The sequence below is a fragment of the Nesoenas mayeri genome (assembly GCF_963082525.1).
Source record: "Nesoenas mayeri genome assembly, chromosome: 12".
NCBI classification, from domain to species: domain Eukaryota; kingdom Metazoa; phylum Chordata; class Aves; order Columbiformes; family Columbidae; genus Nesoenas; species Nesoenas mayeri.
Window position 1 is genome coordinate 7,448,042 of NC_137547.1, and position 20,933 is coordinate 7,468,974.

At 51.0% G+C, this 20,933-nt stretch overlaps 1 protein-coding gene across 1 annotated transcript in view; it reads right to left on the reverse strand.

Moving 5' to 3' along the window:
- Nucleotides 1-20,933, reverse strand: part of ZFHX3 (zinc finger homeobox 3) — a gene marked incomplete at its 5' end in the record, with an annotated part of 92,005 nt that overhangs the window by 52,891 nt on the left and 18,181 nt on the right. Inside the window, one exon of the mRNA XM_080351825.1 lies at nucleotides 7,953-8,184. Coding sequence (XP_080207951.1) covers nucleotides 7,953-8,184 — 232 coding nt within the window. The remainder of the gene's footprint in view (nucleotides 1-7,952; nucleotides 8,185-20,933) is intronic.

Consider the following 20,933-nt stretch of genomic DNA (forward strand, 5'->3'; position numbering starts at 1 on the left):
ATCTGGTGATGTTTTCCCTTTCAGTTTTCTTAAGTGGAAAGGGCTTTAGGATGTGGCCGAACAAGAAAAACATTCTGGAACGAGTCAGCCATCAGCGCTTCCTCTCTTTCTGCTTAATGAAAGCCATGAGCCCCAGTGACAAGTGTCTGCTGGAGCTGGACGGGAGGTTTATGAGATTCCTGCCACGTTTCAGGGACAGTGCAGCGTGCCTCGGGTCCCCCAGCCCAACCACTTCCTTCCCGCCAGGCGCCTCCCATTAGAGTTTCATTAAGCGAATGCTTGGGGGTTTGTGCAGATTTCTGTTACCCCCCCTGCTTTACCAGGGGCACATGAAAAAAGTCATGATAAACTTTAATAAAAACAAAATTAAAATGATTAAACCTTTCATATCCTTTAGAGCTTATCTCTTCACTGCTGCCTGGTCAAAACAGAGCTAGGGCACAACTGCTTTTTACTTTAAACTCAAAACCAACCCCCAAAAATAAATAGCAAAGGAAATTCCCCTCTGGCAGATATTAAAGGGCAACTGACTTGATCCCTGCATTCTGCAAAGCCAGACCTCAGTGGTCCCATGGTGTCCCGTATACACACAGACACAAGGATGCTGCTGGAATGGGAACAGTGTTCTCCAAAATCTGGGTGGGGGAAAGGACGCAAGGAAAGAACAGTTACGGCTTGTGCTACAGAATAATGCCAGGACAGAGAAGTCCCTTGTGTGGACTTAGGAGTCCCCTAAAGGGATGGACCTTTCCAAAGCACATGGCTCTCCTCATGTCTTCACACCTTCAAAAGCAGCACAGTGCCTATAGCAACCCCAAACACAGCTGCTAGACGGACATCCGATGGATTTTGATAACCATTAAAGTGATATGAAAGTAAAGCAGAACCACAAGTTTCCACCTGGCTCTCTGTGCCACCATGAAGCAGAGAGCTTGCTATCCACCTGGACACCCGGAGACCCTGCACAGAAACGCCACTGTCTGCAAGGAACTGCCTGGAAAGGTAAAGGTTCCTAAGCCATTCAATCCACCAAAAAATGAAAAAATTCCAGGGTTCGGCAGAACAACAAAGGGCAGAGCAACAAGCTGTCCTCCTGCTTTAAATGAACACACATGACATGAGATCTTGGAAAACAAGAGGATAATCCTACACGTGGGGGTAGTTGGTGGGGCTGGCACGGAGATCAGAAATGGTGCAGTAAAGGGGAGCTGCAGCTTTAATCTGCTTAACATACGCATCGCCAAGAGCTGTTTTCCTCGGTTGCTGTTTCATGTATGTTATTGCACTGCGGCTGAGTGTTTTCTCAAAACAGGACAAGGGCTTGTCTTACTCGCTGTGTCTGAGGATGAGACGACACACGGATTTCCTCTCCAGACGCCGGTGCTGCCGTGGCCCTGGCCGCAGGACACCCCGGTGGGACGGGCGCATGACCAGCACCCGCCGGCCTTGGCGGCCCCGGCAGCACCGGTGGCAGCACCGCTCACCAGCCACCTGCCCACCACGGGCTGGATTTACACATGACACTTGGAAAACAAAGCTCGAGCGGAGGCTGCTGCCTTCAGGGGTTACAGACAACATATTGGGAAAAGACAATATTGGGTTGCGGGGAGCGAGAGAGAGGTAAAAAGCCCATGAGAAGCTAATGAAGCTGGGCAGCATTTGATGTTTGCACACGGGAGCTCAGATTGTCATTTGGGTTGGCAGATGATTAAACGTGTCAATCAAGGACAAAGCTGGAAATGGCAAGGGGAGCGTGTGAGAGGAGGTGTCTGTGCAGCGCCGGGAGGGACCCGCCTGCGGAGGAGAGCGGGGCTGGCGGCAGCGCGAGAGCGGAGCCGCTTCCCCAGCCGCAGACGCAGGGCCACGGGTGGAGATGGCGTGCAGAACCTCACTGGGGAAATCCTGCTCACACCAGGTGGGAATTTTACACCAAATCCCTCAGCGTGCACCTCGCACGCTGCTCCTCCCTCACCCAAGGGCGACACGTTCCAGCCAGATCAACCTGCGCTTCCCCAGCAGAGCCAGGGCCGTGCGAGCTTCTGGCTGGTAGATGCTACGGTATGAACTGTACCCTGCTCTCCTGCAGGCACTGGCCCAGCAACCTGCTTTGGGAAGTTTTTAATTGTTGTGTGCAATTAAGTCCCACAGAAAAGTGGAGAGACGCTTACAAAAGCAAACTAATTATTCCTTTCTGAAACCCTCCATTACCTCTATCAGATGTAGGAGAGCAACATGCTTGTTTCTCCAGCATTAGTAATGACCACATTTCCTTTAATTGAGACCAAGTGGAGGACATCAGATCTAAATAAATTTGAGTTATTTCAAGCAGGGAGAAATATCATTTGGCATTACCCATTTTAATTTCAAAAGTCTTAAAGTTCCACTGAAGTACAGAGCTAGCAACCACGAAAAAAACACTTCAAAGGAGTGTCTCACATCCCTGTTGTAACAAATTACATTAATAATAACGTCATGCTTGATTACTGTGAACAAGAAACACCTTGCACGGTTGCCCACTCTTCAGGGTGTGCAAACAACAGGACAGATTTCTGTGGAAGATCTCCTTCCCCTTCCCCTATCATTTGTTTCACTTTATTGTACAGACAGGTCGATCACAATTCCCAAGTCCAGGGCAGGGCTGGCTCGGGAGGGGAGGAACTGGAGAAGCCAGGGAGAGGGGAATTCAGAGAGCGACGCCTTGGCCTCGAGGAAGAGGGTAAAGCACTCGCGACTTCCAAGTCACACATTAAAACTGGCAAATGGGGTGACACCAAGCCTCTCTCCTGCTAAATAGAAACTTCTTGTCTAGGAGAAACCTTTTCATACTGCAAACCACATCCTGTGTGTTTCATGAGCAAATCTGCTCCCGTTTACCAGCACCTGCCCCTGCTGGCAATGGCTTTACATCCCCGGTGCCGCTACAGAACGGCTTTTGAGAAAGAGGAACACCGGCAAAGTGTTTCACAGGACTCACAGCGAAAACAGAGGGGCAAGCACCATATGAGCATCCAGCTGTCTGCAAGCACCACAGCCAGAGCCAAGCTGGGTTTGGTAACTTCTATTTTTAAACCGCACAGGGTTTTCTCATCTGGCAACCGCTGCAGCTACACCTCAGTTCTGTTTGCATACTTGGTTTCATTACAATTCACATCTTGATTTCAGTGTACAGTTCACAGCCCTTCAGAAGGTTGAACGCTGACATCCAAGGCAGCACGGATGGACAGTGCACCCGGCTCTGCCCGGGCTCAGAGAGGCTGTGGGTGCCCCCCGGGAGCTCTGCAGCTGCAGCTTTCAAGGGGTGACCAGAGCAGAGCTTTACAGGAAAGGTGCTCCTCACGTAACTGTGGTCAGGCTGTGTGGAGCGGGGTGAGTGCTGGCCCCTCACCGCGGGCAGGGCAGCGGGGATGCTCCTGCCCAGACCAAGGTGCTCTGACTGCGCTGGGCAGGGGGGGAGCTGCTTCCAGAGGGCCCGTCCGCACACGCCAGGGCCCCACAAGGACCGCGTGTCAGCAGAAGGCAGCTGCGGAGGGGATGGTGGAGATCAGCAGGACTGCAAAATGGTGCGTCCACCCAGGACGGGTTCTCTGCAGTGATGGGCTGGCTGGGCACCCCTTGCTGTGTGCGTCCAGCAGAAGAATTCTTCAAGAATGAGTGGTATCTCTGGCTTAGCCTGACCCTAGGGAAACATTCCCACCTCCACAAGGACAGAGAGATCCTCCAGAAGTATATCATGCTAAGAAAAAAAATCTAGAGCTGTGCTGAATAGAAGATATTATTTCACTTTATATTTAGCCTTCCTACGGATTTTCACAGTAAGGATACAAAGCTTTGTAAAACAGCCTATTGGATGGCTCAGGGAGTTGAGAAACGGCCAGCATTTCCCACCAACTATTACATGACTTTTCCACAAGTCATCTTATTCGTCCTGCAAACCTCTCTAATGGCCTCCAGCACAACTGCAAAGATCAACACATTTGACTGGTTTGGGCTCACTTGCCACATTTTTTGTTGTTGTTCTTTTCAAAAGTATTCTCAACAGTCCCACAGGTTGTGTCCAGGCTGTGGTACTCAAACCACACTGCAAGAGCAGGAGAAAGGCGCTCACCTCGTCCTGGGCCACGGCGGGTGGTCTCAGCCCATGTGTTGGGGCAGGAGCCTCCAGCCACGTAGGCACCACACAGCCTTGGTACCAACAGCGTCCCGTGGCCGCACAAACTGTCCTCTGCAGCTACATCCACCAAAAGCTCTGCCTGAACTGGCCACCTGCACCCAGTGCCTTCTGCAAGGAAATACTGTCCAAGCCAGAATGAAAATCTGGTGCAGGTTGTTCCTCTCCTATTTCTGTCGTTACCTAATGAGTCATAAGTGCATCCATCCCTACATTTTAAAAATGTTTTGGTTTTTATTAGGGGTTTACTTGTTTGTTTTTTCCTTTCTCTAAACTCCCATCCCTAAAAATCAATTAGCTCATGGGTATCGTTACACAGATGCTTCTGCAGCAAGGGGCTGACATCTGCAGTGGCAGCAGCCCAGATACCACAGCAATAGATGTCCAAAAACACCCCACAGAGGAAAATACCCCCCACCTCTCACACTGTAGTCTTTCTGACCAACAAAACAGCTGAACGTCCAGCCTGGGCCCACTTCCCTGTCTCCTGCATAATGAGCACACTTCTCAGAGCGAGCAGAAAAGTTTAATTGTCTTTAATTATCCAGTTCAAGGAGGATTGAGTTTCTTGCCTGATGCCCATATAATTTCCCTGCCAATGACTTCATCATCCCTTTACTGGAAGCAGAGTGTAGCTGCTAAAGCTCCGTTCCATAAAAGAGACAGAAGTTCCAGTGAAGCTGCCGCGGGCAGAGACAAAGGTCCTTGTGTCTCCAGGGCTGCTGCTCAGGCTGCGCGTGTGTTTGCTGTGGGGCGGGAGGGAAGCAGTTGCAACTAATATGCAATCAAGAACCATCACAATTACAAATGTAAATGAACAGGCAATTGGCACTGACCTTTGTAGATTGTTAGAGGACTAATTAAGGTATGATCAGACACTCTCTTCCAACAGATTGAGATGCATCTATACAAGCAAATATCTACACACCGCCCAGAGACAGCAAAGCTGTTTACTACATGCCTGCACACGCCAGCGAGTACGTACACACAGCAGCGAGTACATACACACACCAGTACATATGCACACCAGTATGTACACACACCAGCAAGTAGGTACACATGGGCAGAGCCAGTGCTGAGCCCCGGCACTGCTCCCTGCCACAGAGCAGCACGGGGACCAAGGTGACGCCCCCCGCTTGGCGCGGTCCTGGTACCACAAGGCTGCGGTATGAGGGCTGAGCCGCCGATCAGCACGTGCTGCTCTCCTGAATGGCTGCAACAGCCAAATACACCGGCCAAGTTCAAAACCAAGAAAAAACAAGTATGTCAGAAGAGTGAATCTAAGTCTAGGTACGTGTGTACCCCTGCTACACATTGCTGACACCCAAAACTACAGAAAATAACAACAGCCAGCTAAATAATAAATAACAGCGGCATTTTATAATGCTGGAAGTCTACGCGTCACAGAAAAAAAGTCAAGGATCAGCCTGTTCAAGGCAGAGCTTTTGATGCATGAAGAAATTACACTGAATAAGTCACAGATGACAACACGTTACTGCTGTGCCCTGCAAGAGGTCGGCCCTGCCAGCCGTGAGGAGCAGCCGGGTGCTGGTGGTGTCCCTGCTGCCCGTCCGGTGTCCCTGCCCTCGGACACAGCCCCATACCCTGGTCTCTGCTCTTGGACATGGCCCCATGTCCCGGTCCCTGCCTTCGGGACACAGCTTCATGTCCTGGTCCCTGCTCTTGGACATGGCCACAGCTGCCTGGCTACAGGGCGGCCCCGTTCCGTACTCCGGCTAACGTTTCGGTACTGTGAGGGGATCAGAATAAAGGGAGATGAAAACACCCCTTCACCCCATGGGCTACAGCCACTTCCTACCCACACCCGGCTGCCGGCACTGCAGGATAAGCGGAGCAGCAGAGCAGCGCCTGCCCAGTCTCGCCCAACAACGGGTCGAGAGAGCGTCTGAAATGAAATACCTCAGGTCAAAGCGAACTGCATCAGAGGTTCCCCCTCTTTGCATTCTACGGAGTCTTACCCTTACTTGTATTTTTAACCTTTGAAATAAAATATGCTAAAAAAATTCTTAGTGCGTTTTTTGCTGCCAGTTTTCTTGAAGAACCAATAAGCTTAAAGGAAGTTTTCTCAAACCATTTGAAAAAGCAAAATATTTTTCAACAGAGATTTCCTTACAGTGATTTTTCAAGACTTTTAGTTAAAAAAAATACATTTTTAAAATGGTCAAACCGTTCTACCTCTCAGTAGTCAGCTCTGCACCCTCAGCACCTGCAGTGTCACAATCCTGGTGCACAGACAAGGAAAGAGAAAGTTTCTAAAGTGAAAGACAAAGTAAACCAAAACTTCTAAAGTTAACAAAGATTTTCAAGATTGTTCTGCATGACACAAAAGGGCACAGCTGATTTCTCCTCTCTGTTCTTTCTGCTTTTAAGAAAACTTCCAAACCGTACAACACTGGCCAGCATTCCCTTTGGAATGTGCGTGTTTTTCCCCAGGCAGAGAAGCCGTGGGAGCTGCTGTCCCCGCTGCGGCTCCGCTGTCCCTACCGCAGCTCCACTGTCACCGCGACCTTTGGGAACGCGATCTCGTGCCCTCTGCTCTGCTGGGCCACCGGGTTCACAGATCGGTCACTTGTTTCCATGAGACTGAATTTAACTCTTGATTATAAGACTCCTGTTTTACTTTTCAGGTGTTCTGCAATATTTCAGATCCTTGTTACTAACACACATAACAGCATCACAACCCAGGCCTGAATTCAAGAGACACTTCCAAGAGCCACTCGTGTTCTCCTCCAACTGGTGCTACTTTCCTTTCCCAACGCCTTTAAGCTGAGATGACTCTCCTTGTCCCTGTGTTCATCAGCTGCGGAATGCCACCTTCTCAAAGCACTTTTCTGTCAGATTTACCCGTTTCCCCACAGCCGCGGAGCCAAGCCCTGGCCGAGGCTGACGCGAGGGCTGTCCAGACTTTCCCTAGTGCCCCCAGCCCTGGCGCCTCCCAGCCCGGCAGCACATGTGGCAGCCGGCTGGGCAGGCTCTGCTCCTCCAAAGAGGACTTCAGGAGATCGTCCTTCTTCCTAACGTAAAAAACTTCTTAACCCTTTAAATGATTAAACATTAACATTTTTGCTCAGCCTAACTCTCCCCTTTACGGCACACCTTCTGTTGCCAGATTCACAGCTGCAATCCCTTTCCTGTTATCTGTCCTTCCTGTACGATTAAATGCTCTGCCCAAGCCCTGCATTTTATCTGCTTTGTCAAGAGGAGACATCGAAACCAAACACTCACCCCTTCCCCTGCCCACCCCTCTGCCCAGCCCCTCCTCTCCATCCAGCGTGGCTGCCATGCTCAAAGTCAATGAACAAGCTGGGACGGGTTCACACTGCTGCTCAGGACCTCATGCATTTGCAAAATATCTATGAAAAGTACAGAACACTAGTTTGTTAGTTGTCCTAGTGTGACGGTATCTTTAGACGCTCACACAATATTCCAGAACAAACATACACACCACCTCTACACGTCCAACTCGCGCTGAGCCCCTCGTACAGAGCGGAGCCGACACGGCACGTGAGTGATGGTGCTCAGAGCCACCCCGCGTGGCAGAGCTGTGCTGGACCTGCAGGCAGGGGGCTCGTCCCGCCGCGGGGCTGCGGGGCTTCCATCACCTATCACTGATAAGCAGTAAGTGCCACCCTGCACCAGGGAAGAGAAACAAGAGTCTCTCTTGCTGTGGAGCTTCACAGAGGGTCTGACACTGCCCGTCAAACTCGGTGAGGTGGAGGAGCCTGGAGAGCGACCCTGAACACGCCAGGGAGGCGGCACTCACCCGCCTCTGCCGCCGGACACTTGCGGATGGTGAAGATCTGTCCCAGGTCTTCCTCTTCCTCAGGGAGCCCTTTCTGGAGGCGCTGGAGCTTCCGCAGGCTTTCGCTGCGCTGGTGCTTCATGGAGCGCACGTGCTGGATGAGGTTCAGTTTGGCCTTGGTGGAGTAGTTACAGAGGACACAGTGATAGTAGCAGCTTTCACCCTCCACCCCGCTCTCGTGATGCTGAAGGTGCTGTGAAGAACAAAGTACAGAGATGTGAATTTCCTTTATCATCTCCACTCTCCCTGGCTTAGTCCACTGTAAATTGCTAAAAGCCACCTGGGAATTGAGTAAGAAACCACATTTTGACAAAGACACGGTAAGATCGAGCCTGTTTATTCTCAAGGTACCACGCGCTCTCCTGCTTAGAGGCAAGAAAAACGTAACACACTGAAACAAGCACAGAAACAGAAATCAAGACAGGCAAGATCACCTCCTTCAGTGAAAGAAAATACCAGATCCAACATTAACAGCAATTCACGACCTATGCATAGTTAATTCTTTCATATTTAAAGCTTATCCTGGGAGGGGATCCAACTTCATGTCAAACAGATAAAATTTAATTTGATAAATTCTCATTGAAAATTACGAAGAATAAAACCAAAGCAATCCTAGAACACAACGAACCCATTAGACCAAGAGGTCCTGGAAGCAGCGTATGGAAGCACAGCGCGTGCCATCCCACCCATCACCGCGGCTCTGCCGCCTGGGATCTGCGGCAGCCTGGCTGGGAACGCGGCCGCGACTGCCAGCCAGACCCAACGCCAACGGCGAGCGAGCTGCTGTCGCTGCACCGTGTCAGCACTTGGGAAAGCTCATCACCCTCCGAAGCTGTGTTAGCGCAGCCAATATAGCTAATTCAAGAGTATTATACCTTGATTATTTGACAAAATCTATCAATCCTCTGGCACAGAGGTCTATGCTGCTAGGGAAACCAATACTATTTTATGTCATGAATCCCAAGGATGAGGCAATTAGTTCTTAAAGCCAGGAGCAGGACCAGCTGCCCACAGCTCCGGCAGCTGCCACGACACAGCCGGGCTGCGTTCGGCCCGGGCACCGCAGGGCTGGAGCTCCACAGGCCCGATTCTCGCTGTAATGATCTGGCACAAGCCTTCACCACCTACGTTTCAGCCAAGCAGGAATCCCTGCCAGCTCCCACTGTCCCACCTCAAGACCTCTTTTTGTCTTCGGGGTCATCTCATGAAACTCTTTCCTTGCCACGCACTTCACCCAAGGCACATAAATAAGGTGATTTGGATGTGATCTCAAGGTTTGTCAATCAAAAATATTGCCTATGTGCAGCCAGAACTTTCTGATAACAATTCTGACGTCTGTTATCTCAGTTACAGCTCAGATAAGATTAAAGACACATATTACCCAGCGCTGTGTGCTCAGCGAACACAGAGGCAGGAGAGCCCTCTGAGTCTAGGAATGATTAAAAATAGGATAGGAGCTGATGCTGAGGCTTCTGATTGGAAGAGTGAGGGAAGAGAATAAATGTATTCTAGATCTGGCTAATTAGACTCGCCTCTTTTGGGATCACGATGTATTTAATTAAATTCACTGTAATATTTGAAGAATCCACTAGGGCACTAATCCCACTGGTGCCCTCAAAAGATTTTTTTGCTGTTTTCCCTCATCAGAACTACTTCTTCCTCTCGTTTCTATTGTTTGCATGCATTACCCTCTTCCTGAGCCAGAAGAAGAGAAATAGCTTCAGACATAGAAAGCCAAGGTTAGCGAGCCAAATGGCAGAGCTCAGGCAGCCCTGCTCTGCCCTGCGGGTCCCGACCTGGAACAAACCCCTGTCCCATTCGATCCGTCCCCGCTCTGCAGACGTGGCCGGTCCTGTGGCCCAGAGGTGCTGGGGAAACCCCATCCTGCAAACACCGCGCTCAGCTCAGGCTCGAAAGTGCCAACGGGCTCACGAGCAGCTTCTGCGAGAAGAAACCTCTGGTGAGCAATTAGAGAAAGATCTGGTCGTGGGTTCAAGAAAATATTAAGGATGTGGTATCTGTGGGAATCAGAGGCACAGGCTGTACTGCTGTCATTTAAAAAGGGATTTTAGGAAAAATTTGTCTTAAACGGTTTAATAAACACATCCTTCTTTCTGCTCCTCTTTTGCTCCCACTCCTGCGTGTTTCAATATCCCTCGTGCCTGGTCGGCGTCACCAGCCTGTCGAGCAGGAGGACGCGGGACCCGGGGGCGCCAGCAGCACCACGTGCACCATGGACATGCCGACCTCCGGTTCACGTCAGCCTTCCGCGGCCGGCACGAGACAGCGTGCCGCACAAGCGAGTACGAGCTGTGAGTTGCCAGAAGTGATGAAATGCTGGACAAGTACATGTAGTTATTGTCCATCATACTGTTAAGCTTTCCCCTTGTGAGAATTTATCCGTATCACAGAAAACAAATTCAAAATATTAAACCTCAACCTTGTTAAAAGACAAATCAACTTGAAAATCAAAGGAATATATTGTTCCTAGAAAAACCAACCAACTTCTGTCAGAGAACATTGATTTCTGCAAGTCTGAGGGGGGGTGTTTGCCCCCTCCCCTCTCAATGATAGGAAACTTCCAACATCTGGTTCTTCACGCATGGCATGCAAAATATTGATCGGGTTTAGTCAAAGCTCCACTTTAAATCAGAAACAGACAGAGGAACGCTCTGATGGAAACCATACGGCTCCCGAGCGCAGCCTCCCTGGGGATGCGGGCTATTCTGTATGTACAGTAACCGCAGCGCAGCGCCGTGCCGCTCACAACACCTATTCCTGCAAACGAAACAAACCAAACCCAACCCGGCCCATTAGCCAGTCGGGAGGCACTCGGGTCTCTGGCCAAAGCTGCGCCCTTGCTCTGTGGACAGGAGGATCCTGCTCAGAGACCTCGTGTCCTCCTGTCACCCCTGCACCGCCTGCCGCGACCTCCAGCACAGACCTGCGGGGTTAACACCGGTCCCTCCCCAGCTACAGAGCACCGGGTTTGGTAATTCCATCTCCACAGAGGAGCTGTGACTGCAGCTCTGCCTCGTGCTCCAGGGCTGCATCCCTGGCACGGGGGAAATGCCCTGCACCAGGGAGCTGCGGCAGCTGGCTGGCACCGCTTCTCACCAGGAACACACGTTTTCGGGGTTGCTCCGCACCAAACCGCACTTGCGCCGGCAGCCAGGATGGATGCAGCCCTGCCCCAGGAGCGTTTCGGGCTGGTTTAGGGAGTGTTGCATATTGACCTCCCCCTTCCTCGGGGTTTGGCTTGAACAAGTCAGCACGTTGGAAAGGTCTGAATGTGAAGACAGTTTAAATAAGCAAGAGAAAAATTATAACTTGCGCTTACATGCAGCGCAGAGCACTGGGGGCCAGTGCACAGTGACTGGTCCCTTTGTGGAGTGCAGGGCACAGCCTAGGCTCCCCAAACGCCAGGAGGGACGAGGGCAGCAGCCCCGCCGTGCGGGCCTGGGCTCGGGCAGGCCGCGTTGGGATCGGGGCTGCGGGGGCACACGTGGGCATGGGCAGCAGAGGCGCCTGAGCAAGCGCTCATGTGCGCTGGGATGAGCCGAACACGCCGGGCTGGGGGACTGACTTGCCAGTCTTCACTTGCTAACATACGGCTTGGAATTGTTTTCTTCTACTAAATAATAGCATAATGAACATTCACAATGTATGGCTATAGAAATCTAATTTTTAAATGAAATAAGGAATGACGCTATATTCAATTTTTCTTTCTCTCCACCTCCATCCTTCACATATCCCAACTTTGTTTATTTTGCCATCTATCTTTTCCCCATCTAACACGGCCTCACCCACAGTATTTTTCAATTACTGTGGAATTTAACGTGACAGCTGTATTAATCTGACTGCAGGCAGCCCTCCTCACCCTGTGCCATGGACTCGCTGCCTTCTTCGGCAATGAAACTGTTGTCACCAGGACCAAGGATCCACACTGCTACTATCACACGAGTAATAAACTCTCCTGCTGAATACCGCTGTGGGTGTTACTGTAGTTAACATTCACCATTTAATCTGATTTCTAAAAACTTCTATATGTCTTTCACATTTTAAAAGATGTAAAATCTGTATCTGCTCAAAAGCTCTTCTGTATTAAGTTTATTACAGCCACCATTCCGACGGCAACACGAGCAGACCATCCTCCCTACAGGGCTCTGTTGCCAGAAGGCACAATGTTATTTTCCAAACCCTGTTTGCTGTGTTTAGTGGGTCAGATACTGTTGTGGGGGATGTCTGAACTGTAACCCTGGGTCACCAGGGAGATGCAATAACCACTTTGAACTATCTCAGGCTTTTGAAGTTTATTATTCATTAGAAAAAAGGCCCAATTTCTATGCAATCTTAACTTCATCTGGTATAAATCTTCCCCTTTGGAGAGCCCTAAAAGCTGCTCAGGCCAAACCCGCGGTGACAGTGTGGGAACCTCACATGCCCCCGGTCTGCGAGTGCTGAGATCCCACCTCACCTCCGTGGTCCCAAAAGCAGGAGAAGGTGTGAGAAAGCTCCACAGGCTCGAGGGTGGTGGCCCCTCCTGCAGGCTGCAAAACGACAAGGAACAGCAGAAAATCTCCAGAGCTGCCCCAGCTGAGGCAGCCGGTGCCCCCCTGCCCTCTCTGGAGCCCAAGGACGTCCTGCACAGACCAGGGGTCTGCAGGTGAAGTGACAGGCCTGGGGACCAGAACCCAAACAGGGAGAATAAACTCCTGAGCTCTCTGCAGCAAGCGGAGACCCAGCGGTACCAGACAGCAAACCCTCCTCAGCACAGCCGCACACACACCACCAGCCGCAGCGGCGACCGGGTCCAAAACAACTCATCTGAGCTGGGCAAGAGCACAAACCGGGACAGGCAACATGCGTCCACCACCCCCTGTGCACACAAACATCCTTTTTGCTTGGATGGATAATCGATAAACAATCTGGAGAAATCTCTTCCAAATCGCTTTTGGTCACTTGCTTTGGCTGGCGCCCACAGTACAGGACACTCCTGCCACAAAAGCAGAGGACACACAACTACCGAGACCTTCTTGAAGAAAAAGTTTTCAGTCTTTAACATCTTTGGAGGAGTTTTTTTTCCACATGTAACACTCTTCTTACCACTGAACTCAGCATGACGTCTGCTCTGTTGGAATGGGTAAATTAGAAGTGATTTAAAAGAATTGACAGATGCAGCTGAGGAAGAAGGAGCCAAAGAACCGCTGGAGGGTTACAGAGCTGTAGAAGGGAGCACCACGGCACCTCGCACCGCTCTCACTGCTGCTCATGAGCACCCACCCCTGACCAGCACCAGCGACAGGACCTGGAGCCAGCAGGGCCCCACGGAGCTCACGGCGGCACCCAGGAGAGGGGAGCACCGCGGCGCCGGGTCCGTGCAAGGTCACTGTGAAGCCACTGCCGGCACACGCATGTGCAGAGGAGCTGTGGGGGCACATCCCGGCACAGCATGGTGCCCAGGGACTGACTCTTCCTCAGAGTGAAGTCAGACACGAGTAATTAGTAACAGGCTTGGCAGGAAACATTCCACGTGGCAGCAAGAGCCGTGGCTGTGACAATGCCCTTGGGGAGCAGGAGGAGACAGGACCCTCACAGCGGGGCTGGAGGGGAGACCGGGAAGAGACCAGACCCCGCACAGACCTCAGAGGCCTCATAAGCGTCTCTTGGCCTCCATGTGCCTCTGATCTGCTGCATGAGATAAATCACACAGCCCTGGAAGAGAAGAATCTGAATTTTTAATGAAAGTCATGTGGATGCAGCTGTCTGATCCCGGTCTGTTCCAAGTACTCCATAAAAGTCAGAGCTGGCCCATCCGTCTTGCTCTGCTTTCACACCTGCAGCCCCGGCTGGAATTTCCTGGAGCTGCTGGAGACATGGGACACGGCGGGAGCACACGGGACACGGCAGGAGTGCACACGGGCTGTATGCTGGGAAGGGCTAGAGCATTCATAGCTGACCCCAGCCCTGATGGTCTGAAAGGGGGAAAAAATCCATCCTCTGTACAGCAAGTTCAAAAGATGAACTCACACTCTTCCATGTTCCAACATGCTGCAGTTGTCTGCTGCTTCTGAAGAAGCAGCATTACCAACCCCTCCCCGGCTTCTGGTGTAACCGCTCGCTGCACAGGTTGCACCGCGGAGTTCGGACACACACGCCCACCAGTTTCTGCAGTTGGTAACTGGAATGGCCTAAAGGTGAGCATCACTGCTCCGGCCTCCTCAGTGTCACCCAAGCCCTCAAAATCACCACCACAAGATCAGGATGAGGGGACTTTGCTCAACAAATCTGGATTTTTATTTACTTTTTGGTTTCTGATCTTTATTTTTCTTTCCAAAAGGCTGGATATGTAGCACTCCTGCCAAAGAGGCTGCAATACTTGATGCAAGTCCCTGAGTCCCATGGAAAGGCTCAAGAACGGCACCAACTGCCCCGGTTAACAGCCAATGCCTACACCCTCTCCTCCTACATCTGTATTTTCTGTGCCCTCCAACCCTGCCCAGAGCCAAGTGAACGCACTCGGTCCAGTGGTGGGGCTGACGCAGACCCTGCACAGCCCAGGCAGGGACAGAGCTGCTGAGCAAAACCACACGGGGCTGCACCGGGTCCCCAATCATCCCGCCACGGGCCCCCGACCATCCCACCACAAGCCCCCGACCGCAATGCTGTCAGAGAAGCAAGGCCAAGGACTTTCTGCAAAAGGAGCAGGCAGGTAGCCAAGCAGAGACCTGCCAGCCCCGGGAAAGGTCAGTAACAATGTGTGAGGCACCAAAGTTCTGGGCAGCTCCACCTAAGAGCTGATCATCTGGCAGCACGGACGAGGAGCCATCACCATGGTCCCAGCCAGGCAGTGGCTGGGAGGCTGGTGCTTGCCATGCCGAAACCCATAAATGACCCCAAAAGCCACCCAGCAAACTGGGTTTGCTCCACCAGCCCTTGAAGTCTCATTAAAAGACAAATATTGCTCAGCCTAAAGATGGAGAGCTCAGCATGGATTTTACTGAACGTTAAATCAACCAGCAAGCGTAGCCAGCAAACTCTGTGGCACTTTAACTTTAAATAATGCAATAATTATTGAATTTCCTTTTTATAACCGAAGTGCTGGAATGTAAACAATGAGGCTGTAATTGCAGGAAGGGGGGATCAATAGAGGCAATCGTTTTCAGCCATGTTAATTGTAAATACAATTGCTCCAAGATGTCAGCCCCGTTCTTCTTGCTCCCAGAATCATCCTAACGGATGACAGAGTCCAACTTTCCCATTACAGCTGTTCGTTCCTTTAAGAGGTTCTCAATCAGGTCTGATCAATCTGTCAAGATAATGCATAGAGTAAGTAAGACTCTTCCAAACACAAGCTCCCAATCAATAGCCCGGACCTGCTTAATGAGGAGGGGCTAAAGCCCAGAGGGAGGCAACAGCCCCAGCTTGTGCGGGGCTCTGCAGCCAACTTCTCCACAGGCCTTACTCAGCCAGCTCCTAACGAGGACATTGTTTATGCAGACTGCGATGAGCAGCAGCCCCACACATTCACTGTCCCCCAGGGTCATTGGGCAAAAAATGACAAAGACTAACAGAAAACAAGAGCCAACAACGGCTGAACTTGTATTCACACTTCCCCCACGCTTTTAAGTGTGCAAGAGACCTGAAAGTACTAATTAATCATTCCTGACAATCGGGGTGGGAGCCCTGGCAGGGCCGGAGCATCACTAAGATTCCTCCCGTGCGCTCGAGGAAGAGCCAAGCGCACAGTCCAGGGAGGTCACACATACAGGATGTTCCAAGTGGAGGTGGCAGCCAGAGGTGCCATCCTCCATCTGTGTCAGCATTAATAACTCTGGTAGCACACGGATAGCCCTTTGTACAGCTGGACACTGCGCTATGGGCTTGCTGGGCAGCTGAGAACAGGAGAAAAGAGAAAGGTCTCACTGCAGCCCTGGAACTTTCTCTTCTCCCACCACCGCACTGCAGGAGCTGCAGTCACACCGATCCGCTCTTGGGCAAATGCAACTTCAGAGAACTCTCCAGATCCCCCAAATCTTCACAGCTCTCCCCAAGGAGGCACAGGCGTAAGCACTGCTATACAAAGAGATGAATACAGGAGTGTGTGTATTGATCCTGCTAATTATAGTGCTAAAAACAGAAGCACAACTGAGAGCCCATTTCCTATCAGCTGCTGTGAAAAGTGCTGCCCTCCACCTCGCGCGCTGCTGCTGCGGGCACGGGGCGTAGGGCAGCCCCGCGAGGGACGAGGATGCTCCTGGCACCCCACGGAAACACCACCTGAAAGCTGTGCTTTGGTTTTAAAGTAGTGCCTGCAAAGTACCTTATGGACAGCAACAGGATGAAGTTACAAAAACATGGGAACGTTGTTGCTGTGACTCAGCAGCGGCACCGAGGAGGAGGTCAGGGCTGGCAGCCTGCGCACAGACGGGAGCTGGGCAGTTCCAGGAGCCCTATCCTTGCCAGGGTGGAAAAGAAACAGGGAAAGATCAGCTGAACAGGAAGGCAGGACAGTAACCAACACCAGGCTCAATGATCCCACTACCCAGTCATTTTTCAATGTATTTTGTATAAATACTTGAAAATTATAAGTTCAGTGTGAGTTGTTAAGCTGTGAACACGCTGGTGTAGTAGAGCAGCCCATGAATATGGAAAATTGCTGGATAAAAGGCAAGTTCTGTAATAAAAAGGGCTGGAGGGAACCTGAAAAGACAGCAAGATAAAAATCTGTTGTCCATATTGTAATTATATGGCTGTTGAGTGACTGAAAAAGGCTCTCCATAACACAGAGCAATCGCAGGACTACCCATACAGCTGATGTATTATTTCCTTCAGCAGTGACAGGAATGATCCACGTTACGCTGCAAGGATCTCTAAGGATCCGTGTGCTCGATGCACAGAACACAACGTGCTGGTCTGCTGGTGTTAATGCCAGCTCAGCTTAAAACAACTGCCCCAAACACTTTCTGTACATGTGGAGCCTGCTTTAAGAATTTAAATTGTTTTTTTCCCCCATATTAAGTCTTTTGGAAAAGAAACTGCTGCTCACTGAAAGGAAAGACCCAGGACGTTTCACTTGCACTGAGCTCCTGACTGCTAACCGAGGCTGAGAGGCACCCGGGCAGTGGCACCAGGACACCCCACCGAGAGGGACATGGCCTGGAGCGGCGGCTCCGGTGACGCCAAGGGCAGCAGGAAGGTGGATGAGCCCCTGCCCCCGCAGCAAGCCCCCCGCAGCCCCTCCAACTCTGCCTGGGCCCCGGTGCCCCAGCAACCGCACAGGAGCTCGCACAGCAGGCTGGGACACCGGTGCCCCCGAGGAGCAGCAGGGACGGGCAGGATGGCAGCACCGCTGCCCACGGGCAGGACAGCATGGGACGGGCAGCAGGGCAGCACCACTGCCTATGGGCAGGACGGGCAGCATGGGACAGGTAGCACAGGCAGCTTCCTGCACTCTGGCCAGCCCACGTGCAGCAAGGGAACACCGTAATAATGCTCCATAAAACCACGTGGGAAATTGAACCAGCCTCCAAAAACCACACTGAGTTCACATTATTTAATAAAATACTACAGACACAGATCAACTTCCCTTACCCAGTATTTATTGTTTCATCTCCCTCTAGAGAAGGTGCAAGTGCTATGATAGACTGAAGATTTCCTTGTTTTCATATAGCTTCTTTATAACTTCCTACAGCAATGTACCACATTGAATCCCAACAGATAACCGTACAATAACAACAATACACAAGACAATTTTTTAATCCTCTCCATAAATCGAAGAATATCAATATCGAAGAGATGGATGACACAACCTCCCCTCACAGAAGCCAACAAGGACACATTTAGGAACAAGAGACCAAGCTCATCCTTCGTCCACAGTCCTCACACAGAAATATTTGTGAGAAATACTTTCCACCTTTTCCAGTCAGCTAGAGGACTCTGTGCAACCATGGCCAACAAAAGCCTGCTGTGCCACAGCACCCCTGCAACACAGAAACCTGTACCCCCAGACATGAAACCATCAGCCCTTCCCAATCTCCACTTGCTGTGACAGACAGTAGTACCTGCTCATCGGGCAGGTCACCAGGACCAGCACTGGCCTCTGCTCAGCTGCGTGCTCCAGCATCCCACCGGGATCAACGTTCTCCGGCATCCCACCCGGATCAGCCTTCTCCTCATCCAGTGCCATGGTTGAGCTGGGCTTACGGGGTCAGTCCAGGACACAGACAAGTCCTGGACTAAGACAAGGCACCGTCCGCACTCTGGGGCATGTTAAGAGGTGCTACAACAAAAGGAAAGCTGGATGGCGGTGGTGGTGGTGTAGCTGTGATAGTCAAAGATGCAGATGATGCAAGGATTTGCAAGAGCACGTGATATGGGAGGAGGGGGAACCAAAGGAAGGTGCAGTGGACTGCTACAACAGAGAAACAAAGAGGAAATAGGAGATGTATAATATTTATTGAAGATAAACCAGCAGAGCGAGCCCAGGGCCGGGCAGCCCCTCCAGCAGAGCAGCCAGGGCAGACACGGGTGGGCGCCCAGCGGGGCAGGACCACAACACAGCACCTGTGGGGTGCTGCTGGGCATCAGGTACCCCAAACAGAGGGACAGCAGCACCGCCTCATTCAGACAAGCGCTGTGAAAGTAAGTTCATTAAGTGTCTGTGAAACACACAAACAGAACACAGAGCACCACAGAAATGCCCATGAGAAAATAAATAATTCTTCATTCAGTGAAAGCTTTGGATTGTATTAGACAAAGCCTGGGGCAATGTAATGAAAGAGGAAGATAAAAAGAAACAGAATAATTACTCATTCACAGAATGAGGTAAGAATCCTACTGGAAAAATATGTATGGAAATACTTATAATTAAAAACTGTAATAACGCCTGCACACAAAGGGCTGAATTAAGGCAACCTTAGGTCTGATATTTTCTGTGTTTAAGATGGTTGTGAGGGCTTCCATGAACCGAATGGACACTAATGTGTCTCAAGAACTGTGCATATAAATCCAGGCAATGGCTCCGTGGCTCACACCACTGAGCAGCTCCGGTGTGAGTCGGGGCCCCAGGACACCAAGGGGGAGTCAGGGCTCGGACCTGCTCAGATTCCGACAGAACGTGAAGCGCCAGCTTCCCAAGTTCATACAGTGCTTCCTTTCAGTGCAGCTGTAACGCTGATGCTCATGTTTGTGTAAAATGTCCGATGTGTATCTAAAACCTAATTCAATTATAGTATACTTCTGAAGAGAGATCTACAAGAGACCAGAATTACTCCAAATATTAGTTGCAGCTATTCTCTCCAAGACAGACTACAAAAATGGAAAATATGGAGCTTGCAGAAGTACACTGAAACCAACAGAATAAAACCGGAGATGATGAATGCCTCTGCTCTTTGGTGCTCCCTTTGTTCAAGTGTATCTGCACCTACTTGTACTTGGCATATCCAGGTACAGAAGCTCTTGGGAAAAACCAGGCACAGTATTTATTGGTTTTAGCAATGTGGGATCTGCAATCCACAAGGTAAAGTCTGTAGAGACACACACAGGGTAAATGATAAATACTATAAAGGCAGCACTAATCAGCATTAAGACTACTTACTGACTACTGTAATTCAGAAATAAAATGGAAGCAGCAAGATCTGTTTCGGGAGCAGTGTCCACCCGTGGCAGAGAAGTGTGAAGAGGTGACAGATTTCTAAATCCTATTTCTGAAGATGCCTGTGTAACTCCATTTATTCCAGTAGTCCTGAGACTCCTATTTCTGTGACTGTGTGGGATTAACTGCTTTGCAAAGACACTTGCTCGGGGTTAGCGTTTGCTTTCAAGAGGCCAGTATGCAGGTTTCGTGTCTCGCTAATCCACCTGCCCAGCTCAGAGTCAGACATTTTAACAGTCTGTCTGAGTAATGCAGAGCACACACCAGAAAACACAGGGAAGCCAGATCCAAGGAGGTGTGGAAGCAATCAGAGCAGGGTTCCCACACGGTGGGACCACAGGAAACATACAGAGGCAGACAGGAGCGGCCTGGAATGCAGAGCCCGTGACATGGAAACACCATCTACGCAAGGACACCCGAGTCTTTAAACGTCCCCCACTATGGTCCAAGTATGTTCAAGAACTGGCTCTGGGACAGCTGGTCTTCTCCAAGGGATGTGGAGCAGAGCACATGCAACAGCATCTGCTCCATTTCGGCAGCTGGTGCTCAAGAGGCACAACTGCCCACTCCAGAGCCATCCTGCACACATCGGCCCGGCTCAGCAAACACCATGAGCAGAGACACTGCCACCACCCACACAGGCAGAATCGTGGTCCTAACGCGATGCACCCATACCCAGCAGTCATGGAGTCACAAAACAGCCCCGCAAACACTGTGGGTGTCACAATTTACATCAGCAGTTCTCACATGGGGACACTCTCATGCTTTTTGCTGAAGAGGATGCAAATCATACCTGAAGGGAGGAAGGCATTAGCCATCCCAGGATCGCTCCCAGATATTCCTCACTCGCTGCTTACCCTGCCTAAGGATCCTCCTTTCCCTGACACACACATGAAGACTGCAATGCCTCTTTGAGCCAGTTTCAAAAAAGGAAAGAATGGCTGATCCAAGAAGTGGAGATCCGCTGAATTAGGAGTTTCTCGGTAGCACAGGAGGACACCTGGACTTGGACAGGGCTGCAAGGACCCAGCAGGAACCCAGACAAGGGGACAGGACCTCCCTGCCTGGGGCATGACCCAGCTGGCCCCCAGAGGCTTTGCCACAGCCAGGCACCCTTCACTGTTCTCTGGTTCTAGCTACATCCAGCCCCAAAACGTCTCGGTGTGAGGGTGCAGCTCCTGCCCTACCAGCACCCTCCTGTTTGCTCCTGACCGAGGAGCCGATCTGCACCCCGGCAGCAGCCGCCAGCGGGAGCGCAGGTGAGCGCCGAGTCTTCACAGGGCACC